The following is a 22,186-nucleotide window of genomic DNA, read 5'->3' as shown; positions in this document are numbered from 1 at the left end:
AAGACATCATCACATCACCAGGCAACTAAATTCACTTCCTTCAAGGATCCACAATCCCAGAGATTAAGACCATCGAAAAGAACTGAAAAAATATATCAGACAGACAACTTCCCGTTGACCAACAGTTGCCAAGGTTATCAATCAGCAAGGGTCAGACAATTGTGTACCAGCCCCCCAGCAAAATCCTACAACAGCAATTAGCATAATTCAATTAAGCTGAGCCATCAGCAAAGCATCATAGCTATTAAAGTATTTACATTTTCTGATATCCATGTCCGGTATTTACATACGGTAAACATTACAAATCAACTATACAATTTTAGACATAAAACTGTTCATCAGCATTAGCCATCAACATAGTCATAAAGAGCAAATTCGATCTTCAATCTCCAGCGCCAAGGGGACTGTACATAACCCTGCACGATGAGATCACCCCCAAATTAAATGAAAATTCTGCAACTATACCCCAGATTAGTAGAATTATAATTAGAAAAGATAACTTTACAACATAGAAAAGTACATTCAAATAAAAATGCACACATTCCTTCAAACACCCACATTTATTTACAGTGTTAGTCACAGTATGCGTGCTATTGATGTATTTTGATATTTACTATTATAGATACTTTACTTTCATGCATTCAAGTAGCGATACCATTGCATATACCCTTAACTCCCATTCATTACCACTGCGACATAATTCGATGTAATGTTTCTTTGAGAAACTTAAACATATGAATTATGCATGCATTTGAGGCAGGATATTTCAAACAGAAGCACTATGCATTCCGTTCATTTACTACACACACAAATATCAAAGAATCTCCACAAAGGAGCAGAATCACCAATAAATTCGTGTCAAAGGTAGGAAACAGGAACATCTAGTATGTCTAGAACAGCATTCCAAAGGATGCACAGAAGTCACACACCAGAGATATCATCATGATTGAAAGAGAGTCACAGTTGCAAGATAACCATTCTTCATGACCTGCAAACAAGCAAAATATATTAAGCCAACATTGTTTATAATATCAGTCCAGGAACTAAGCTTTGTTGTAAAGACTTCAAATATAAAATATCATATACCAATTTCAAAATAATCACCTCAAAGGCAACATTCTGGTAGCCATACACAAAAGTAGATCCAAAAGGGTTGCTTGTGGAGCCTTGAGTCTGGATAGCTGCCCGACCACAGTCCCCCAGGATCTCCTGCAACATAATGTTAGAAATATCCCACTTGATATCAAAGCATAAACAGCAACTAACAAAATGGGAAATCGGATAATTGGAGGTGCAAACACATCGAATTTCAAAGAAGACATGCAAAAGTATAAGAAGTTTCCCAGTCAAAACAATGTAAAATATCCCAAAAGAAAGAGCAAGCACTTTTTGCAAATAAGCAAATATATATTAAGCTGCCAATCAGTAGGGCCAGACACAGAATATGAACTAAAAGTCAAATCACCTTAACTTGTTCCCATTTTGTGCTTGGTGTGATCATTCGTTTAGCAGTGCCCTCACCTTGATGAAAAGACCCACCAACTGCAAGAAGTTTAATTTTAACAACAAGAAAATAGTTGTGAAAATGAATTGGAAAAAATGAAACAAAATCTTGTACTGGAAATTACTCACAATCGGAACCATAGATAACAAAATTGCACTTCATGTAGGAATTGAAATCTGCATGCCCAGGATAGTTGGTATGCAAGACAAACTTCTTAATCTTATGGGTCTGAAAAATCAGCACAAGTCTAAGAGCTTTTCCACACCAATTCAATGCATTTAAAACAATCTAAAAGGTACAGAAAAACCAAACAGAATACATAACCTGCCCATCAAACAATATGTCCAACCCACGAGTGAAGTAATTGTAAAAGTAATCCACACAGAGAGTTGTTCGTGGCCGAGGATCTGAAGCAGAGTGAATCACCATTTGATCTACCTGTAAATTAAAAAAATCAATGTTAAACCTGACAGTAAAAGACCTAACAATCTATTACAAGTAACGACACCACTTGATCACACCTGCTTCTGATGGATTCCACAAGGTCGACCTAATTCAGTCCATACATCCTACATTTACAGATGAAAATTTAGAGAAACAAATTGAAAAGTATTGATAAGCCAGCAGCCAACGTAATTGACAGGTAAGAAACATCCAACTTCTATTGTAAAATGAATTAGACAAGAGAGACGAGGTACAACCAATCATGCCATGAAGAAATAGTTATGCCCCTATCTTACCTGTGGTGACGCACCAAAAGGAATATGCTGTCCTCCAACAGTGAACCATATTTCTTCCCCTAGCTGAACCACAAAATAGAAAGGGTCAGGTTTCAATTCTGCAGGAACCCTACAATCTTCAATACTCTAAACCAACCACCTTATACTGACAATAAATACTTGACAAGTTACATGATTTCAGGGCTGGTAACAGAATCCAAGGTAGCATATTCCTCACAATTTTCAATTTTGAAACATTTATATCCCTAATAAAGAAACTATAGGATTTGAACACTTGTCAAGCCATGCCGAAGTAGCAGAACAACAGGCTCATGAAGCAAGCCATGTCCTGTCCAGAGTCCTTGTGAAACAAGTTAATTAAGAAGTCTGCATGATGGTTTAATTCTTTCTTGGTAGGAAACCATCTGAAGGGCATTATTTCAAGAAGACAAATGAAGTAAGTACATCCAAACATAATTTCCAATTAATTCTTAAAGATGAAGCAAATTGAGGAGAATAAAAGACCATGCCTCCAACCAAGTGTGGAGAAGACGTACAGCAGACAAGCAAATGCTGGTCACAGTTGAGTACAAACCTTAACATGAACTGCTTCCATGTAAAGGCTTCCAGCAGCTAATGGAGGAGCACAAGCCTTGTCCATCAAGGCTCCCACACCAACCTTACTGTCTGTAGAACTATCATATATTGAGACACGGCATGTCACAGGAGTTGTGCCATCTGGAAACTCCAACGGCAGCTCCGCTTTTACAATAAAGAGCAGAAAATATCTTATAAGCTAATATAAATTGATGAATCTGGAAATCTTCAAAGAAGAAGTTACAATGAAGCACCTTCTCTTTCATGACAACACTCTGTATATTGTGATGGAATAGGGAAAGCAAAAGATAATCCCTGAAAAGTGCTACCAGATATCACCCACAGAAAGATTTTCCAAGTAAAAGTCAAAAAGACAAAACTTGTTGCGCAAAGAAAAAGGGAAAAATGCAAGTAATAGCTTAACATACGGGGTAAAATAAAGTATATATGCCTCGTCCTTTGTCATAAATTCCAGGAAATGTTGGCCCAAATAGAGCATAGACAGCAACAAAAGTAGCTAGAGTAGATGGTCCACTGAAAGAAAAGATGAGCATCAGAAAAGCAGTTCAGAGAGCTGGGGGAAAGGAGGGGTTGGAGTAGGGTGAGGTAAGAGTGGGCTTAGTCTTACCCTATCAGTGAAGTGGCATAGCGCATTTGAAGGCGTTTGACATCAAAAATCTCAATGAGGCGTAGTCTCTGAGAAAGATTACGTCTATTGTCAACAACTAGAGAAAATACCTAAACATTAGATGCACAACATACACAAGTTGGACAATCGGGTCACAAGTTGATTCAGACTAAATTTCACATCTCGTGTCCATAGACATGTGCAATTACATGCAGATAGTAATAGGCAATCTTAATGGGTACATTAACTAATTTTATTAGAAGAGATTAAGGAAATCTATAAGAAAAATCATAAATAGCAAAAGGAACCCTATTTAATTTACAGTTGTTTAACCTGTTTAGCTGTACATAATTGCAGCTCACCAGCCTACAAGACGTAAAGAAAATTTTAAACTGATTTCTGGAGCAACCCCATCATTGCACCAAAATGGGTCTAGAATTGGGGTTACAAAGAACACATGTATCATAACTTTAAAAAATGTCTGCTTATTTTCTTAGTCCCTTTACTAAGTATTGAAAAATCTACTTCACATATCAACCCGACTACATGGCTAACAAGGGATATTAATTTGTTTTTATCTCTGAATAGGATAAAGAATCTAAAACAAAATCCTAGACATCTTGTCCACTGATAAACTGCTAAACAACAGGAATCACAAGGTTTAGGCCACCCAAGATAAAGGGAAAAGGCGTAGAAGATACCGATAGTACCAATTAATTCCTCATATCTCATTTCCAAGGAATGTTAATAGATCTATAGTAGTATTAGTTTTTCCTTTTTTCATGTCATTCCCATTAACAGCATATTCCAACAATTTGGTGGGCTTGGCACAAACAAGAACGGTTCCAAAATTAAGCCATTAACCAGAAGAATTGAAAGGAATACCTGCGACCAAGGATCAAACCTGAGATGAAATCCATGATCTGGGAAGCTTATTACAATATCAAGTTTTAAAGGCTCCTGCGGCAACACCCATAAAAGATGAGAAAAGTAAGCTCTAAATAATCATATCTGCTGAGGCAATAATAATAAACAGGATAAAAAAAAACACTCAATCAAACATGAATTCAATAAGATGAAAATTTTAATCAATTAATCGACTTTGGGTTACAGATGTGCCAAATTGGCAGATAATAGTTGACAAAAACTACAAGAGACAAAGTAAAATTATTTACAAGACTAAAGTTCTCCAGAGGACAACGATGAACATATATTTACAGGATCAGCCACAGGATATTGCCGGGTAACCATCACTACAGAAATAGATGTACCATGCATGAATCTCGATAACATGTAGTTTTAACATGCAATCAACAAGAAAGTAATTCAACTCAGATCCTAATTGGATGCTGAAAATTTTAAACTTCTTGATGAGGATATACCACCACACAAAACAGAATAATGGCAATAGCATTCCTTAATTTGGAGATGAAAATAAAATAACAGTGACAAGATTGCTGATAACAACTACTATCGGACAAGATGACAAATGGAATTCTTCTAAGAACCTAAAGTGCATTTCTTCTGACTAAGTGAATATTTACAATTATATCTAAAGCGAATACCAACATCTTTAGACACTGCAACAGATTCCCCTCCAAATAAAAAAAATTATTATGATTGGTCAACATTCCAACTCCTCGAATCTTGGAGCTATACTCTCAACTCTCATACATAGAAGATCGAAAGTTCACTACATAAGTACTAAAGGAAACCTTTTTACTATCAGTTTTCCTCCACATTTCTGTAATAAAAGAGACATGAAAGCTAACATGCAAACCAAATGACAGAAATACTCTGCTGTAGGACAAGTAATTAAGTAGCATATCCCAGTCAACCCGTTGAAACGGCGTAGCACATAGAAAACGGCAACCACAAGGGCCAAACCTCGTCGTAGTACTTGACATGAACAACATCATAGATGTTTGGCTGTTGCTCAATTTGAGCAAAGGCATCGCAAATAGGCATCCCTGAAGCGTCATACAAAAAATAATCACGCATCAGCAAAACAAGTTAAATTACTCAGCAGAAAATCCCAAACTACAAACAAAGAAATAGTCAATGAGTACCGTCACGCGTTCGGAAATTGAAATCAATGCTAATTTCAGGTTGATAACTGAGTAGAAAGAGTAAAGAAAATAGAGAATTACCGAGGGAGAAAGGACCGATGCCGAGACCAGGGCGGAGATCGAGAACGATTGCGCCCATGGCCGTGCCCTCGCACCTGCGTCTGGGTCTCTGTAACATTTTCGGATTATAAAAGGAACTAGGTTAAAATAAAAAATAGAAATTGGAAAGTGGTGATATCAGGGTTTGGGCAATATTTGATTGGATTTTGTGGGGATAAGTCCCTGTTGCTTTCCCCAGGAGAAATCGTTCAGTTGAGAGAGAGAGAGAGAGAGAGAGAGTGGGGAGGTTGCTTTTAAGTAAGGGAGCTGGGTTGGGCTGGGGACGAAGAAACTACTACTATTAGCAATGCAATGCTAGACTGGAGGAGATCAGCGAACCGGTGGATTCGTAATTTGCCAACCTGCGCAAGAAATGTTGTCGGCTTGTGACGTCTTACTAGATTTCCAGTTTCCTTTTTTTTTTTTTTTGTCGCCTTTTGCCTTGGGTTGTTGGTGTAGACCGCAAATTTGTTCTTGCTTTTTTTTTTTTTTTTTTTTTTTTTTTTTGCTGTCGTGTTTCGCATTTTGTTTTTAGGATTAATTGCAAGTTTTCCTCGCCGAAATACATACGGCTCATTTGCCCCTCCAAACATGAAAACGTGACAAATGATTCAATTCTCTTCCGTGAACCTTCCAATTTTATTGCATTATTGATGTAACTTATAAATCAACGTCACAATCAGTATCAAGTTTAGTGAATTTAGACTAAAAATTTTTTAACTTTTTTAAATATCGAGTGAAGAAGCTACTACTCCATCTACGTTTGGATGATGAGTTTTTTTGGATATTTGTATAAAAATTTATTATAACTTACTTATTATGAAATTTGTAAACAATCTTTTTTGCAAAGAAATTGAAAAATCTTTTGATTTTTCTTTTTCTTTCTTTTTTTATCTTCTTTGGTTTCTTCTTTTCTTCTTCCTCCATCCCACTATCCTTGCTTCAACCATAGTCGCCTTGCCACCATTGATGGACTCCTTCACCTGCAATAACACCCTTTCTTGTTTTTTTTTTTTCTTCTCTCTCCCTTCCTCTTTTTCTCTTTCTTTCCCTACCACCCCTTCTCCTTCACCTCGCCACCCTTCTCATCTCTCGTGACCTTATTCATAGTTAAAATGAGGTAATCATTTTAGAATGATGAATTAGATGATATATTAAATAATACAATTTGTTTATATCAAACTCTTCTCCATCTACTTTATATACAGTACTAGGGCGCAAATGCGCGATAGACAATTCTAAAATTTACATGCCCAATTATGCCATATATATTATAGAATGCCCATAACACAATTAAGGAAGGATCGAAAAATAGAAAAACATGTCATTGAAAAAGCACAATAATATGCATAATAGATATAGATTGTAGAAGTGCACAGTGAATTGTTCATAATGCATATAGGACAAAATAGATCAAAGTCTAATAATCATCTGAATATGAATGTTCCTAATAAAAAAACATAATGATTATAAATCTTAGTTGTGAATGTCGAGAATGTTTAAGTTCGTGTTGTTGATATTCAAAGTTTCATCCATAGAGTTTATCTCATGGGATGAGCATTTAATGGATTCAAATCTGGAAGAAGAAGGTTTAATGTAGAACATATATATCTTTCCATGCAAAGTACATATGAGTTATGGACAATCTTCTATTTCAAGAAAATGAAGAGATATTATAAACCAACAAACAAAAATAAGAAAGCATCTGTTTGAAAAAAAAAGCTTTGGTAATCACTTCTTCGTATAAAATAGTGGAGCTCAATAGTTGAGTAATCCATCAATCTTTTGGCCTCATTACCTATAGCAATTGCACACAGAAAATCCAATCGGATCAATTATTGAAATTATAATACAGTATTTGGAAGCAAGAAGCAAATATATATCCCCATAGATCTTTCGCCAAGAGGGATTCACTGTGCAAATGCATGGTATGAAATTTTGATCTTGACCATTTAATTAATTTGCAGAGTGTGAAATTTTAATCTCGCCCAATTATTACCCTCCAAAGATAAATTTTCTATGAAAAAATATACTATTGCAATTGTAAAAGATTTTAAACTATAAATGTTGCATCTACAACTTGTCTAACAATGTAAACTTTGACATATGTTTACAGTCAAGAAATTCATAATAAATAGATTAAACAATAAAAGTAGTCTTGTGGAATCTCGAAACATGAACCTAAATTTCCATGATTCTGAAAAATACACATCTTAACAAAAAACGAAACTCCCTGTCATCCATACTCAACCAAAAAGTGTAATGATCACTTTCAAAGGAAGTTGATAAATTACCTATCATGTAAGGGTAAGATATAATCCATCGAAATTAGTTTACTGCTGTAACACCAAGTTAAAAACAATTCAGGAGACTTAAATGATGCCAACAAGGATGGGACAAATTCAACAAGCATCCGCACTTTTGGTTAGCTGAGCGAGCGAGGGCTGAAAGAAGTTTAAATCGTGAAGCATCTCAGGAGGTGCAATGCGTGCGTGCGTGCATATTTATTTTAATATTGCACTTAATAGCAATATCATCAAACATCCTAATCCGTTGCTTTAATGTTTTGGTTCAACTTTTGTTAAAAGCGCCTTTTTTTTTTTTAACTGGATCAACGGTGGCCTCAAAGTGCCCCAGCGCTCAAAAGTTGGACTGGTGGAGTTCGTCAATTCAACCAAATGTCGAGTCTCTCTCCATAATTACCAGTACGCGCTCGGCCGTCTTAAAAGTTAGGAGACTTCCAAGCAATTATATGTTGGTAGACGTATCCATAAACAATCCGAAAAAGTTTTTTTTTTGGGTCCAAAAGACAATTGGATTCTCGTAAAATGTGATGAAGTTTTTTTTTTTTTTTTGCACTTTTCTCTAGATGTTTACGAAAAAACATACTCTCTCCGTCTCACTTTGATAGTTCTGTTTCTTTTTTCACACAGTTTAAAAAAAGTAATTAATTTTATTGAAAAAGTAAATTTAGATTGCTATTTTTCTAAAATACCCTCACATTAAATAGAGTACAATTTTATGGAAACTTGAATTGATGGTAAAAAAAGAATAAACTCTCATTAAATGGGGTAAGTTTATAGTAACAACAATTTGTATTAAATAAGGGTGTTTTAGAAAAATTAAAATGCAACTATATTCTTCAATTGAAAAGTGGACTATAATTTATGATAGACGAAAAAAGAAAACATGATTATTAAAATGGGACGGAGCCACGGAGGGAGTATTAAAACACGACGACATGTTACTGATTATCATGCTACTCCTAATAAAACGTGCCAGTAAATGATGGAAGGATCTTGGTTGCTCTTCGTTGGCAACAACAAAAAAGATACACCTAAAAGTGGAATGTTTACTATGCTTATGCATGACAGGTGGAATTGAATTGAAAAACTTGGAGGTTACTGGCAAGCAATGGAATGGTTTTTTCTTCACAGAATAATGGCTTCGAAAGCAACCTATACCAAGACACAGCTAACTTGCAACGTGTTGTGCGTGGATAGCACAGTTTACAACTTTTTCACTATTGTGCTTTTGGGTAGAGTTAATTGCCTGCGGCCTGAGGCACTAACTAATGATTTAATTTAACCATCATCTTACAGACCTGCCCTTTACCAATTAAGTCATTTAGGACGCTCTCAAGCTTTACAAACTTGAAATCGATGCACTCACATGATTAATGGGAGTGTCAATGTCATTGTTCTCAGTAATTTTTGCCAAAAGAAAAGAAAAGGAAAGAAACACGTTTAATTAAATTCTAAACACGTTGATAGGACTATTAGTCAGGTAATCCAAATTTTTTTATTCGCCTTTTAAACATTTTAATTTTTTTCTTCTTGTAAAATTTAGAGTCTGTCAAAAACTCAAAACAACTAAACATGTACATCCAAACTTCTAAACCAGTTCGTATGACTATTATTTAAGTAATACAAAATTTTTATTCGGCTTTGGCCTTGTTGGAATTTTGATTTTCTGTCAAAATTTTTTTTATACTTTTCGTCAACGTATTTTTCAATCATTTTTTTTATCTCACATATATCAAATCGTTATAATATATTTTTGTACAAAAAATTCTAAAAATAGTAATCCTAAAAATAGATTTTAAATTTTTTGTTCTTGTAAAATTCGGGGAGTTTGTCCAAAACTCAAAACAACTAAACGTGTACATCCAAACTTCAGATATAAGATCGGATTCACTTAAACAGTTAAACCTATTTTTTTATTATTATTAGAAAACAAAATGTCGACAAAAATTTCTTCCACTTACTTCCTTACGTGGAGTGATCGCTCCACAGTGATAGGGACGGGTTTAGGCACGAAAGAGTCAAATAGTTTCGCTAGTCAGTAGTCACTGGCTGTGGCAGACAGTTACGTGGAACTTTGGACATTGGATCGCAGACAGCAAAGGGGTGATGATGAGGACTTTGTAAGGCTGAACCCCATTGGGCATTGGCAGCCCACGTTTGAGAGCATGTACGACCAGACCAAACCAGTTCTGCTTAGTATTTCTTTTTGGTTTTTCCACGTTCCATGCTTAAAAACCAATGAAGATGATAATTTTCAAAGTAGATTACTGATGTTAGTAATACAGAAAATTCTTAAGTGTCGACATAGAGAGTTTTTTTTTTTTTGCACTACAGAAAGGTCAAAAACCAATGAAAATTGAGAAATGAGCGCTCAAAAGGGCAAAATTTAGTATTACCTAATACTAAAGTGAATTGCTTATATAGCGAGCGTGGATTAGTTTTCTACCGCAGTCAATTTGATGTTATAGTAGCAGTCTAGTAAAACATACTCCCTCCGTCTCACTTTGATAGTGCTGTTTCTTTTTTCACACAGTTTAAGAAAAAGTAGTTAACTTTCTTGGAAAAGTAAATTTAGATTGCTATTTTCCTAAAATACCCTCACATTAAATAAAGTACAACTTTATGGGAACTTGAATTGATGGTAAAAAAAGAATTAACTCTCATTAAATGGGGTAGGTTTATAGCAACAACAACTTGTATTGAATAAGGGTATTTTAGGAAAATGAAAATACAACTACATTCTTCAATTGGAAAGTAGACTGCAATTTGGGACAGACAAAAAAGGAAAACAGGACTATCAAAGTGGGACGGAGGGAGTAATACAATAGCATATTTATCAATTGATCTTTAAGGCACTCTTCCGACCGAGGAAATGGAAGGGAAAATAAATGAGAGAAATTGGAGGGGTTTGATTTTTGTTGATTGAATTGATTTTTGAAGGAAAAAAGGAAAAGGATAGGGAGAGAAATGATCTAACTACTTTCTTTGTATTTTTGTATCGGCCTAAAAGTGGGCGAAGCCAAAATGAAGGAAAATGAAAATGAAATTTATTGAAATAATTTAAAATTTTTAAAAGATCAAATGTTTCCTTTTTCTTTCCTTTCTCTTCCTCCCCTAACCCAAACAAAAATGAAATATTTTCTTTCTTTTTTCTTTCACGCTTGATCCAAATAAGATGGATGGAAACCATTTTTCTCTACTCTTCTTTCTTTTAATTTTCATCGGTATCCTTTGATTCAATTCAAACGGTGCCTAAGGATATGTCAGACAGTTGGAGGCAGCAAAGGTAAAACAAAAAAAATAAAACCTTGATCTTTCTTGTAAAAGTCTTTTCTATCTCTGTCTCTCTCTCATTATCCTTGTAAATTGTTTGCTCCAACAGTGGAAAAAATTATGCATGTAGTTAATCATTATCCATAGTTAAAATGAAATAGTAATAGTATTTGTTTAAATAATTAATTTTTTATACACTGACAATATATATTTTTATTATTAAATATATGATACATAATTTAAAATTTTAAAAATATATTATGCATATAGTGTATACACTAGGGGTGGAGCTGATTCAAGCTACTCGACTCGAGCTCGATATGTATTCGATTAGAAGCTCGAGCTCGAACTCGCTTCATCGATCTCGAGCTGCTCGTTAGAGCTATCGAGTCGAGCTCAAGCTCAGAAATTTGATACTCGAGAGCTTGACGAGCTCTATCGAGTATCACATAAAAAATAAAAAAAAAATTATATATAAAATTACTAATATAGGTAAATAAATTCTGAGAAATTACCGGTGAGTACCCTTATCGAGTCGAACTTGAGCTTTTTGAGAACTCGATCGAGTTCGAGTTCGAGCTGTGATTCTCCGACTCGATCGAGTTCGAGTATAATTATATTATAGCCAAGTCGAGCTCGAGTATAGCGGTACTCGAGCTCGACTCGACTCGAATACACCCCTAATATACACTCTGTTAGTAAGTAAAAATGTAGGTAAGATTTACTTTAGTATATATACACTCTGTTAGTAAGTAAAAATGTAGGTAAGATTTACTTTTGTTTAAAAGGAAAACAAAAAGCAAAAAACCAGAAAACACGAAGAGTTGCAGGGAACTTGGACAATGCAAACCTTTCATGTGTTGGCAAATTAGATAAGTGAGAGAGAGAGAGAGAGAGAATCAAGGGTAGTATGAGCCGCGTTTGACGCTCCATTTGTAATAAAGCCTTTGCTCAATTTCGCATCAGTCCAAGTCGTCCCCTCACCGAAAGCTTAAACAAAACCAACTTAACCCCTACAACCCCAGCCCCCCCAGTCCAACATCCCCTACAACCCCACTCATTCTCCATCTCTCTCTCTCTCTATCTTACGCGCACGGCTGGCCTGAGCCAATCTTATCAAGCCACCGTCTAACTGTCTCTCTCTTCTCTCTCTCTCCCTCTGAAAAACGACGTAGTTAGGTCAATGATCGCTTCTTTGAATTCTCGATCATCGGGGCTTGATACAACCCCCAATTCTCATTTCTAGGTTTTCAATAAAAAGCTCATTTTGGAGCTCAATTTTCTTCTTCCTTCGTTCTCTCTCCTATGGACGGTGGAGATTCATCTTCTGCTCTACATGCACCGCGTGCAGAGACGACTGTATCTAGTCAAAGCTTTGACCAGTGCGGTTTGGTTCGGGAAATGGATGATTCCCAGCTCGTTGGAGTTCCCCTGGCGGTCGCCGGAGATGCTGCCGTGCCGGTTAAAGCTGGAGAACCCCAGCAGGTGCCTCCGTCAGCTGTGCAACTGAATAAAACCACGCTTGGGGCTGTAGGGCAAGTGATGGAGAAGAGGAAACGTGGACGGCCGCCCAAGGGGCATGCTGCCCTGGCTCCGGCCCCGGCCCCGCCTAAACCCCCGCCCCCGAAAAGGAATAAAGAGGAGGAAGACGTCTGTTTTATTTGCTTTGATGGTGGTTCTCTCGTGCTTTGTGATCGCAAGTGAGTGGCTCATTTGTTAACCTTTTTGTCTCCATCACTTTCTTTTTTCCCTTCACAATTGAGCATAAAAACTGGGATTTTGTCACTATTTCTGAAGTGCTTACCACAGTAAAATGGCAGTTTAAAGTTGCTTAAAGGGAGCTAGCTGCTTAGTTAACAAGAATTGATAGTCTAGTTTATTTATTTGTTGTTGTTAATGGTTAGGGGGTGTCCGAAGGCGTATCATCCAGCTTGTATTAAGCGTGACGAGGCATTTTTCCGATCTAAAGCAAAATGGAATTGCGGTATATTTTTCTTGCTCTACTTGTTGTGGTTTCTGGTTTGATTTTCATCATTTTCCGTTGCATTCTGTGGTTCCTGACTCGACATTTTAGAATCTTTTCCAATCAAAGTTTTTGCTTTATTGTATATGAGCTAACTTTTGCATGGAATGTCATTTAGGTCTTCTTGCTCGTACTAAAGACTGGATGTTTTACAAAGAAAGTTAATTCACCATGTAAAGAAAATGTGGCCTAGCAATAAACTGATTACTTTCCCATGCAGATAAACCTCTCATCTTAAGCCTCTAAGAAAAGCTTCTCGCTTTAATGCTTCTTTGTGGGGCTTTTGACTATTTGTATCTTTCTAGCAGAAAGGTGTCTGTCCCATGCACAAATATGATCAGTAGTTGGTAAACTATGAGAACAGTCACTAAGCTCTACAATCTAAAAAATGTCAGCATTTATTTTGCACTAAAAAAGCAATATCTTTGTTTTATGGACAGACTATAGATGCTTATAATTTAATATGGATGTTTAGTACAACATCATCATTATGTAGTTGTTCTTGTCTTAATTGTTGTTCAATTCCCATGGTAGACATTGTTCTAAGCATTAATATCTCTAAAAGAATGGTCTTGCACTGTGAGTGGAAAATCTCAAGCTGAGTTTTTTTACCACGAGTAGTATTCATCTCAACTATAATAATATTGTTGCTAAAGCTATCCATCTTGTTTTTCTGATCACTAAAACTTTTTTCCTCTGTTCCTCTGTTGTGTGGCCATCCTTTTATGTTCTTCTTAATTGTTGTATTCTTAGATATTGTTCTTGATATACGTTGCTTTTTTCATTTGTATGAACTTGAATGGTCTTCACTTGTTCTTCCAACTGGAATACTCTTTGGGCTAGTTGTGCACAAAGCTTTTACGATATGTTTGTCTGGAGGACCCTTTTGCAAATACAGTTGACTTGCAATTTTAAATCTGTTTGTGTGGACTACTTGCTGTCTTTGGTCGGGTTATTGAGTGCTCCACTGTAGGAAAGCCTTATCATGCTTCAGTGGCCTGAATTTGGAATTGGAGAAGAGGCTAATATCAGATATTGAAATGGCTACTTACACAAATCTAAGGGGGGTGTTTTTGCAATTTCTGTTACGAGTATTGCTTAAAATAGTTCTCCAAAATGAATATGTTGGTTTTCTGCAACTGCATAATTGTCTGCCTGAAAATGAGCACAATTTACTTTCATTTCCTGAAGTGATACACCATTCAAGATTCTAATGGCTGTGTTTCTTTCAGGTTGGCATATATGTAGTGTTTGTCAGAAGGCAGCTCATTACATGTGCTACACTTGTACCTACTCCTTGTGCAAGGGCTGCACTAAGGATGCAGAGTATGTCTGCGTCAGAGGAAATAAAGGCTTTTGCACAACATGCATGAGAACCGTTATGTTGATCGAAAACAAGGATTTAGGAAATAGTGAAGTGGTATGAGCTAAACTTTCTGCTCAAACTTTTGAATTTAGCTTGAAGAATGTTACATGTGAGAACTGAGAAGAAAGTTCGATCTTCTTTGCTGCTATAAGTTTGGCCTTTAAATTTGCTAACCTGTAGCCATGATCATGAAGATTAGACAGTTCTTAGACATGGCTTATATTGTGATTCATAGAGTACAGTGAAAATTCAGCAATACACTGAAGTTGTGATACTCAATTAAGATATAATAGTACATGATGGGCCACCGGTTCTATTTGCTTCCAGAAAGGATATGAGCTATGGAGTCAGGATGGGAATGAGATGCATTTTAGCAAGTGGAAAGTTTTTAGACTTTTAGACTTTTTGGTGCCTTATGTCTTGAGTATTTTTTGTTTTAAGTACAAATGACATTGAAGGCAGATGAAACTTATCGGATGTGCCTCTCATGCAATTATCGTAGCCATTTAGGTTGGATTATTGGGTTACTATCCTGGGTTGTGTGAGCTTATTCCTGTATGTCTTGAGATTTTGTCTCCGATATGGGTCTGTGCTGCCGCTTATGTAATCTATTGCCTTGTGCAGGTACAAGTGGATTTTGATGATAAAACTAGCTGGGAATATCTTTTCAAGGTATACTGGCTTTACTTGAAGAGTAATTTATCCTTGACAATAAATGAGCTCATGCAAGCTAAAAATCCATGGAGGGGGTTGGCTATGATGGATTATAAGCAGCAGTTACCTGCTAGAAATCATTTTGCAAATGGTGGCATGGTTCCTATATCCGACCACTCTGTGCATCTGGAGTCAAAGGTTCCCAAAGAACAACCTGAATTACTGAACCACGATTCCTTCCTAAACACAGAAAAGATAAACAGTGACAAAGTCACAAATTTGGCTGAATGCAAGGAATGGGCATCTAAAGAGCTCTTGGAGTTGGTCGCACATGTGAGGAATGGCGATACATCCATGTTGTCTCAGTTTGATGTCCAAGCACTTTTGCTAGAATATATAAAGAGAAACAATCTCCGGGATCCTCGTCGGAAAAGTCAAATTATTTGTGATTTAAGGCTCAAAAATCTGTTTGGGAAACCACGTGTTGGCCACATTGAAATGCTGAAGCTTCTTGAATATCACTTCCTCACAAAAGAGGATGATCAGAACAATGCATTTATTCCGGCTGGAATTGTTGGCAGTGTTGGGGGCAATGTGGGGGTGGATCAGAAAAATAGCCTTATGGTAAATCAAGGTAAGAAACGTAAAACTCGAAGAAAGGGTGAAGAGAAAACACCTCAGACCAATCTGGATGATTATGCTGCGATTGATCTTCACAACATTAATTTGATTTACTTGAGGCGTAATTTGTTGGAGAACCTCCTTGGAGATGAGGAGAAGTTCCATGATAAGGTGGTTGGCTCAGTTGTCCGGATAAGAGTATCTTGTAATGACCAGAAGCAAGATATATACAGGCTTGTACAAGTCGTAGGTATACACCTTGCTTTTCTTCACAGCACATTCAAACTATATGGTGCTATGTAGTCAGATATTTTCCAAATTGGTCAAGGTAGCAATGTCTTTGATACAGGTACCAGCAAGGCTTCCATGGCTTATAAACTTGGTGATAAGATGACACATGTCATGCTAGAAGTACTGAACTTGAACAAGAAAGAGACTACATCAATTGAAGCAATATCCAATCAAGAATTCTCTCAGGTACATTGTATTCATAATGTCGGAAACTCTTAGTTATTTCTCTCAACTTCCAGCTGCATCCAGAAGACATGTATTTGTAGAGTAGTGCATGATTTATCCATTCGTTGATGGCTTTTGATGCTAGCAAGTGGTTTTTTGAGTTTTTGTTGATTGTGTCACGATTTTCCCTCGTCTTATGTGATGTTGACCTCTCTTTTTAGTATCCTACTGACAGTAAATAACTTCTTGTTCTTTATACAGTATGTTACTGATTTTTATGGTATGTTAGTACCGTATACAGAAATGGAAACAATATTACTTGAAGTTTGATCGTCTTTCCCTTTCGGTACAACAGAGCAGTAGTAATTTACACAAAGCTATTAGAAGTATAATGGAAGTTCTGGTCATTGGGAAAGAAATCAAGTATTTTGGTGAAGTCCTTTTATTAAGGCCATATTTAAAATCATCATTTTCTACATCCCGAGTCTAGAAGAAGCAAAGTTTTACTTCAACAAAGCTGTTTCCAACTAATGGGAAAGAAGATTATAGTACCCAAGTTCATTTAGAATGAGGAAATTGGGATAATTTTGAATTCTATCTGGCATTGTAAAAATTATGTAAGATGTTGCGCTATTTGCAGTTCTGGTCACTAGTATTTATATCAATTGCAAATTGTAGTGGGTAGAGAGAGAGAGAGAGAGAGAGCTAGAAAATAGTGCAATTAGTTGTTAATTTCTCTCAGGTGGGAAGACTTAGCATCGATTTATTAGTTCATGTAATCTTATATATTAGCAAATTTCTGTCAATATTGCTAGTTGATTGAAATTGGAAAGTTAAAGGACTAGATACTTTTTCTGGCAAAACTTGAGAGAACAAGTTGTTCCTTTTTTCCAACAAATGGGGAGCAATTAGCCTATTAGATACAAAACGTATGAAGTTCACCAGTTTATGCTAGTATTGCATGTTAATAGTGGAAGATAATGACTTGAAGTGGCTTTTAATGAAATCTAATTTTCAGGAGGAATGTAGACGTCTTCGGCAGAGTATAAGATGTGGGCTTGTGAAACACTGGACTGTAGTAAGTGTACCTGCTGCTGTTGCTCTTATTTTAGGGTAGGCTACCTTTTCCATCTTTGCTAATATTGTGCTTTGATGTAGGGTGAAATTCAAACAAAAGCTTTTGCACTCCAGGCTGTGAAGCTTAATGATGTAAGTAGTTTCTTTTCAACTGGATTTCCTGCCTTCTCCTGTATTTGTTTAATTTGTTTTTTTCTTCCTGTTTATCACAAGCAGCTGGTTGAATTTAAACTTTCTTTAATAGTTTTCACTTACATATGATCTATAATGTTATATTTTCTTGCTTTTTTTTTCTTTTTTAAATGTAGGTGCTGGAAGCAGAAATACTGCGGCTCAATCATCTTCGCGATCGAGCTAATGAGAAGGGGCATAAAAAACAATATCCTTTTCTGGTAGATGTGTTTTAATTATATTGAAGTCTAATTAGTTAATATTCATTGCAGTCAACAATTTGGATTCCATAGGCTTTTTGCTATCTTACAAGGTTCTTGGGATGTATATGGAAAAGTTATGTATTTGTACTTTTGATGTTTAATCTTTGTGCCAGCCCAGTACGCAATTTCCCTGCCCCAAAGAAAAAGAAAATTGCTGGTTATTTAGGTCTGCTTTCACCTTTCATTTCCCTCTGTTGATAGCATCAAGCCCTGTAAAGTAGTTTATAGTGGGACAGTAGTATCAGTCTGAGATATAAATGGCGAAAAGATGACTTTGTTGATGTTGTGAAAAAAATTTAGAAGTTTCCAAGTGACTTAAGAAGCTGAATTTTTACAGAATCATTTACACAACATAATTTTATTGGTCATGATGTTATAGTAAGTTTTAACATGAGTAACTACCACTTGTCAAGCTGGGATTGAGAGCATATGGGTGTGGTGTAAAAGATTAAGATAAAGGTGATACAAGATATTTCTCTTAGATTTGTCATAATTGGCAATAGTACCTGAGAATAGTCATATGCTTACAATAACTGTTTGAAACCGGTGTCCATGCCTTGTGAGTAGGGTACTTGTTGTCCATCCCTTCCTTTCTAGAAAAAACTGTTCAGCTGTGTTCTTCTATCTAGTTTACTTGAAAAACTGACTAACATAGAATTTATTTGTAGACACGTCAGTGTCTTATGCGTACCTTGGGTTTTTTTTTTTTTTTTTTTCCTGACGAAGTAGAATTGCATGAAAATATACGTGGAAGGAAAAGGAAATATATATCAAGTACAATGTTACAAATTAATATAGAAACTTTTGTATGAGTTTCTTCACTATAGTAGTGCTTTTAACGAACTATGATTGGATGTCTATGTGGGTTGGAACTCGGAAGGAAATTGTTAGCCCTTTTTCAAATCATATTTTGCCTTTTAGTTAGCTATAGTCATTGACCTTGTAGGTTAAACAACTTTCTGGAAAATCAAATGGTGGCTTTTGTTGTTATTGTCAAGAACTTGTGCTCAAGGTGTATTCACATCTGATAAATCTAGAATTCAAATTTTCAAACTGTATTTTTTTATCCTCCTTGCGCTGAGTAACTGGTAGCTGAACAGTTGAGCTCAATATGTTATTTTTGTTCTCTACCTTCCCAATATATCGATTGAAAATCAAATTGCCTCAATGCAATTCCTTGACAAGTTTCACGCTTAGAGAATGCATAGAGAAGCTGCAGCTTCTTAAAACGCCAGAGGAACGTCAACGTAGACTAACCGAAATTCCTAAAGTGCATGCTGATCCAAAAATGAATCCGAATTATAAATCCGAAGAAGACATTGCAGGTACTGATGGCAAACGACAAGGTTGATTGCATATTGCTGTGACGTTTGCTTTTTTTTCCATTTTCTGCTTTAAGCTCAAGAATAGCTTGTGATTACCTGGCCTTTTATCTGCAGGTGAGTTGTTGAAGTCAAAAATTTCTTCATTTAACAAGAATGAAAGCCAATCCATCTCTCCAAAGAGCAGAGGTTAGTTTTTAAACTTTTCTAGGAATTGGTATGCTGATATAACTTTTGAGTTGTGATCTAATCAGAGAATCATCACTATTTCTTACCCAGCTAAAGAGGATGGAATGAACAGATCTCACCAATCCAGGCAAAAAAGAGATGCACGTGGACTGAGTGGTCCTGCAAAGAATGAAATGCAGGTTCCTGTTAGTGGCTCTGAAAGTGGGTCAGGTAATCAGCAAGTGGTAAGGTTTGGATCTGAAACTTCAACTGCAACTTTACCAACAGGAAGCTCAACCCCTGCTAATACTAGTGAAACGGAGAAAATTTGGCATTATCGGGATCCAAATGGTAGAATTCAAGGACCATTTGCGATGGTGCAGCTGCGGAAGTGGAGTACAACTGGATACTTCCCAGCTGACATGAGGATATGGACTATTAACGAGTTGGATGAATCTGTACTGTTGATTGATGCATTGAATGAGTTTTTCCATAAAGATTACCGCTCTCTACATAATGTTTCTCGTCCTCAAGAAAATGGGCCTGCCTCCTCTGATAATGGTACATTGCATTCATTTAATCCTGACCAGACATTTGTAGCTCCTTTGCATCAGGAAAGAGGGTATGGAATTGAGGAGTTTAAGTCTGTCTTGGATCACGAGAATCAGAGTCCACATGAGACTCCAACAGATCAGGCAACTGGTGTACAGTGTAATGAAAAGTCATCTAGTAGTCAGAGCTATGTAGGCCAATCTTCTGGACAGAATTGTAGGTCAGTGCCATTAAACTTAGATTTAAACTGCAAGGACTGTAACTCTAGTTTGGCTTCTGTTACCACACCAAGTGATTCAGCTGAACAGCAAGGTGATATTGATATCTTGGATCTGCCAAGCCCAACCCCTAAGACAAGCAAGTCAAACGTGGAAGGTCAGGATGTTGAAAAGAAAGAGTCTGGCTTTGATGGTCATGTCCAGGGTTCAGAGAAATCAGATTTGCCTAGTCCCTCACCTAAGCCAATAGATGATGATGTGCCGGATCCTACACCAGAACCAATGGATGAAGACCTGGCAGGTACTACATATCCGCCGAAGAATGAGGTTTTACCAAGTCCTTCACCAATCCCAACTGGTGGAGATGTTAGGGAACAGATTGACAAAACCAACCAACCTCCGCTGCCTAAAGTTTCTGTTCCAGATTCGGGACCTGGCTGGAACAGCACTTCTGGCCTGCGAGTTGGTGAGGCACAGCTTCAAAAAATAGCTGATGAATGGGATGGATATTCCCCTACTGATCCAAAGCCTTCTGTACAGGAATGGGATACCAGTCTTGCTCCTGTGGCTTCACTTAAACCACCTGAGGTCCTGGGTGATCACGTTACTCCAGGTTCTATAAATAATACGACCCAACTTGTACATGCTTCTCCATGCCAGCCTGCTTCAAATATTTCTAGCTGGCAGGCAATTGTCAATGAGCCGATTGAGTTCAGCACTTTGGCTGAGGAATCAGTATCGGATCTGTTGGCTGAAGTCGACGCCATGGAGTCGCAAAGTGGCTTGGCTTCGCCTACTTCTGGCATGAAATGCAGTGACGAAATGATGGATAGTTGTAGAAATGACTGTTTTAGCTCCATTGAGGAGTTGAGCCCAACTGCTGATGCGGGCAAAAGTGATGCTGTGAGCTCCAATAGAGAGGTACAATTTCCTCCCTCAGTGACAGATGATCCAGGCGGGACTTCTCAAGCTGATGGTTTTGACCGCTTGAAAGCGTCTGGTGGGCATTCAACTTCAAGCAGCGAAGGAGAAACAAAATCTGCTGATGCCCCTGTTGATCCAAGGGAAACTGGGTTGGATGTCCATCCCCCCCCAGCATGCACCATGAGTCAAGGCATGGTTGGCTCAACTATGGCACGGAATAGGGGTATGGAGTCCATGGATGCTGGTTGGGCAGGAGTGCCAGGAAATATGAATATGGGATGGGGAGGATCTCCTCAGGGTTTTCCGAACATGGGTTGGGGAAGTGGCATGGTTCCTCCGTGGGGTAATCCAAGCTACAATCTTGGAGGTTATAATGGTAGCCTTCCATGGGATAGCCCGCGGAGATACAATGGCGAAAGGTTTGCTGGTCCAAGAGACTGGGGTTTCCAAGGCGGGGACTCGGGATTTGGAAGGGGAAGGCCAATGTGGAGTAGACAGTCGCATGGTGGTGGAGGTGGTGGATATTCTAGACCACCGCACAAGGGGCAGCGGGTTTGCAAATTTTACGAGAGCGGGCATTGCAAAAAGGGTGCATCATGCGATTATCTTCATCCATGAAGTCATCTGTCAATCTGATAGAGGTTTTTTTTGTACAATCAGCTTTCACCGGAAGCTGTTCTTCACGTAGTTAATGGTCTAATTCAACTCCAAAGATTGTCGAAGTTTAAGCCATTTTTTTGTCCAAATAATTTAATTGTAATGTGGTAGTAAATTATTAGTGGGAAAGATATTGTCTCGGTTTCTTTTCCCTTGCACACGGTCTGTCGAGGAGAAAAGTCTGGTGTGTGTCAGATGGAACCCCGACTATAGTTATTAGCCGTAGGGCTTGATAATAAGCCTTGTATAGATGAGTAATTCAAGGTTGTCACCACCTAGGAGGCTCTGTATCGAATGCCGGATTGGATGCATTCCCTTCCCCTTGTAAACTACTATATGAACATTTAAATGTAGCTCCTCTACATGGCAAATTGCCGTTCTTTTGATTTACCCTTTTCTACTGAATATTGATTGATTAATTGAGGGGGATCTTTTATTTTTTTTACCCCCGTCTGCCCAGAACGTCGCGATTTTTCTACAGCCTAATATCTGCAAATTTCGGTGTTCTGCTATTTTTTT

The 22,186-nt window shown here is 37.2% G+C and overlaps 2 protein-coding genes across 4 annotated transcripts; one reads left to right on the top strand and one right to left on the bottom strand.

Annotated features, from left to right (window-relative positions):
- Positions 1 to 183: 183 nt before the first annotated feature.
- On the bottom strand, positions 184 to 5,980 carry LOC113699297 (PHAF1 protein At3g51130-like). Of its 2 annotated transcripts, none has more exons than XM_027219550.2 (15): positions 5,599 to 5,980; positions 5,336 to 5,418; positions 4,334 to 4,408; positions 3,449 to 3,516; positions 3,249 to 3,354; positions 3,075 to 3,135; positions 2,819 to 2,985; positions 2,245 to 2,307; positions 2,026 to 2,073; positions 1,829 to 1,942; positions 1,633 to 1,732; positions 1,466 to 1,542; positions 1,105 to 1,209; positions 930 to 988; positions 184 to 416 (listed from the first exon to the last, which is right to left on the bottom strand). In XM_027219550.2, exons 1-14 carry the CDS (start codon positions 5,693 to 5,695, stop codon positions 941 to 943), a joined length of 1,212 nt encoding a protein of 403 aa, XP_027075351.1. In that variant the 5' UTR covers positions 5,696 to 5,980; the 3' UTR covers positions 184 to 416; positions 930 to 940. The 2 variants fall into 2 exon arrangements, with proteins under 2 accessions (XP_027075351.1, XP_027075352.1); XM_027219551.2 differs by having other exon boundaries at positions 1,472 to 1,542; positions 5,599 to 5,922.
- A 6,101-nt stretch (positions 5,981 to 12,081) lies between these two features.
- On the top strand, positions 12,082 to 22,057 carry LOC113698098 (zinc finger CCCH domain-containing protein 44). Of its 2 annotated transcripts, none has more exons than XM_027217781.2 (11): positions 12,082 to 12,895; positions 13,100 to 13,179; positions 14,451 to 14,638; positions 15,209 to 16,109; positions 16,209 to 16,336; positions 17,334 to 17,393; positions 17,474 to 17,524; positions 17,701 to 17,771; positions 19,018 to 19,151; positions 19,266 to 19,337; positions 19,428 to 22,057. In XM_027217781.2, the coding sequence occupies exons 1-11, from the start codon at positions 12,501 to 12,503 to the stop codon at positions 21,626 to 21,628; spliced, it is 4,281 nt and encodes a 1,426-aa protein (XP_027073582.1). In that variant the 5' UTR covers positions 12,082 to 12,500; the 3' UTR covers positions 21,629 to 22,057. The 2 variants fall into 2 exon arrangements, with proteins under 2 accessions (XP_027073582.1, XP_027073583.1); XM_027217782.2 differs by having other exon boundaries at positions 12,189 to 12,895; positions 19,434 to 22,057.
- Positions 22,058 to 22,186: the final 129 nt, after the last annotated feature.

This window comes from Coffea arabica, chromosome 7c, assembly GCF_036785885.1.
Source record: "Coffea arabica cultivar ET-39 chromosome 7c, Coffea Arabica ET-39 HiFi, whole genome shotgun sequence".
Lineage (NCBI taxonomy): Eukaryota > Viridiplantae > Streptophyta > Magnoliopsida > Gentianales > Rubiaceae > Coffea > Coffea arabica.
Note: the sequence above shows the minus strand (reverse complement) of the source record. Positions and strands in the feature narration are given on the sequence as shown.

Excerpts from the sequence above, each read along its gene's own strand:
- LOC113699297 (XM_027219550.2), bottom strand. The coding sequence starts at position 5,695 with ATGTTACAGAGACCCAGACGCAGGTGCGAGGGCACGGCCATGGGCGCA. Across the intron at positions 5,419-5,598 it reads CATCGGTCCTTTCTCCCTCG|GGATGCCTATTTGCGATGCC; the intron begins GTAATTCTCTAT and ends ATGACGCTTCAG. Across the intron at positions 1,543-1,632 it reads TGTTATCTATGGTTCCGATT|TTGGTGGGTCTTTTCATCAA; the intron begins GTGAGTAATTTC and ends AACTTCTTGCAG.
- LOC113698098 (XM_027217781.2), top strand. The coding sequence starts at position 12,501 with ATGGACGGTGGAGATTCATCTTCTGCTCTACATGCACCGCGTGCAGAG. Across the intron at positions 16,110-16,208 it reads CAGGCTTGTACAAGTCGTAG|GTACCAGCAAGGCTTCCATG; the intron begins GTATACACCTTG and ends TCTTTGATACAG. Across the intron at positions 19,152-19,265 it reads ATCCGAAGAAGACATTGCAG|GTGAGTTGTTGAAGTCAAAA; the intron begins GTACTGATGGCA and ends TTTTATCTGCAG.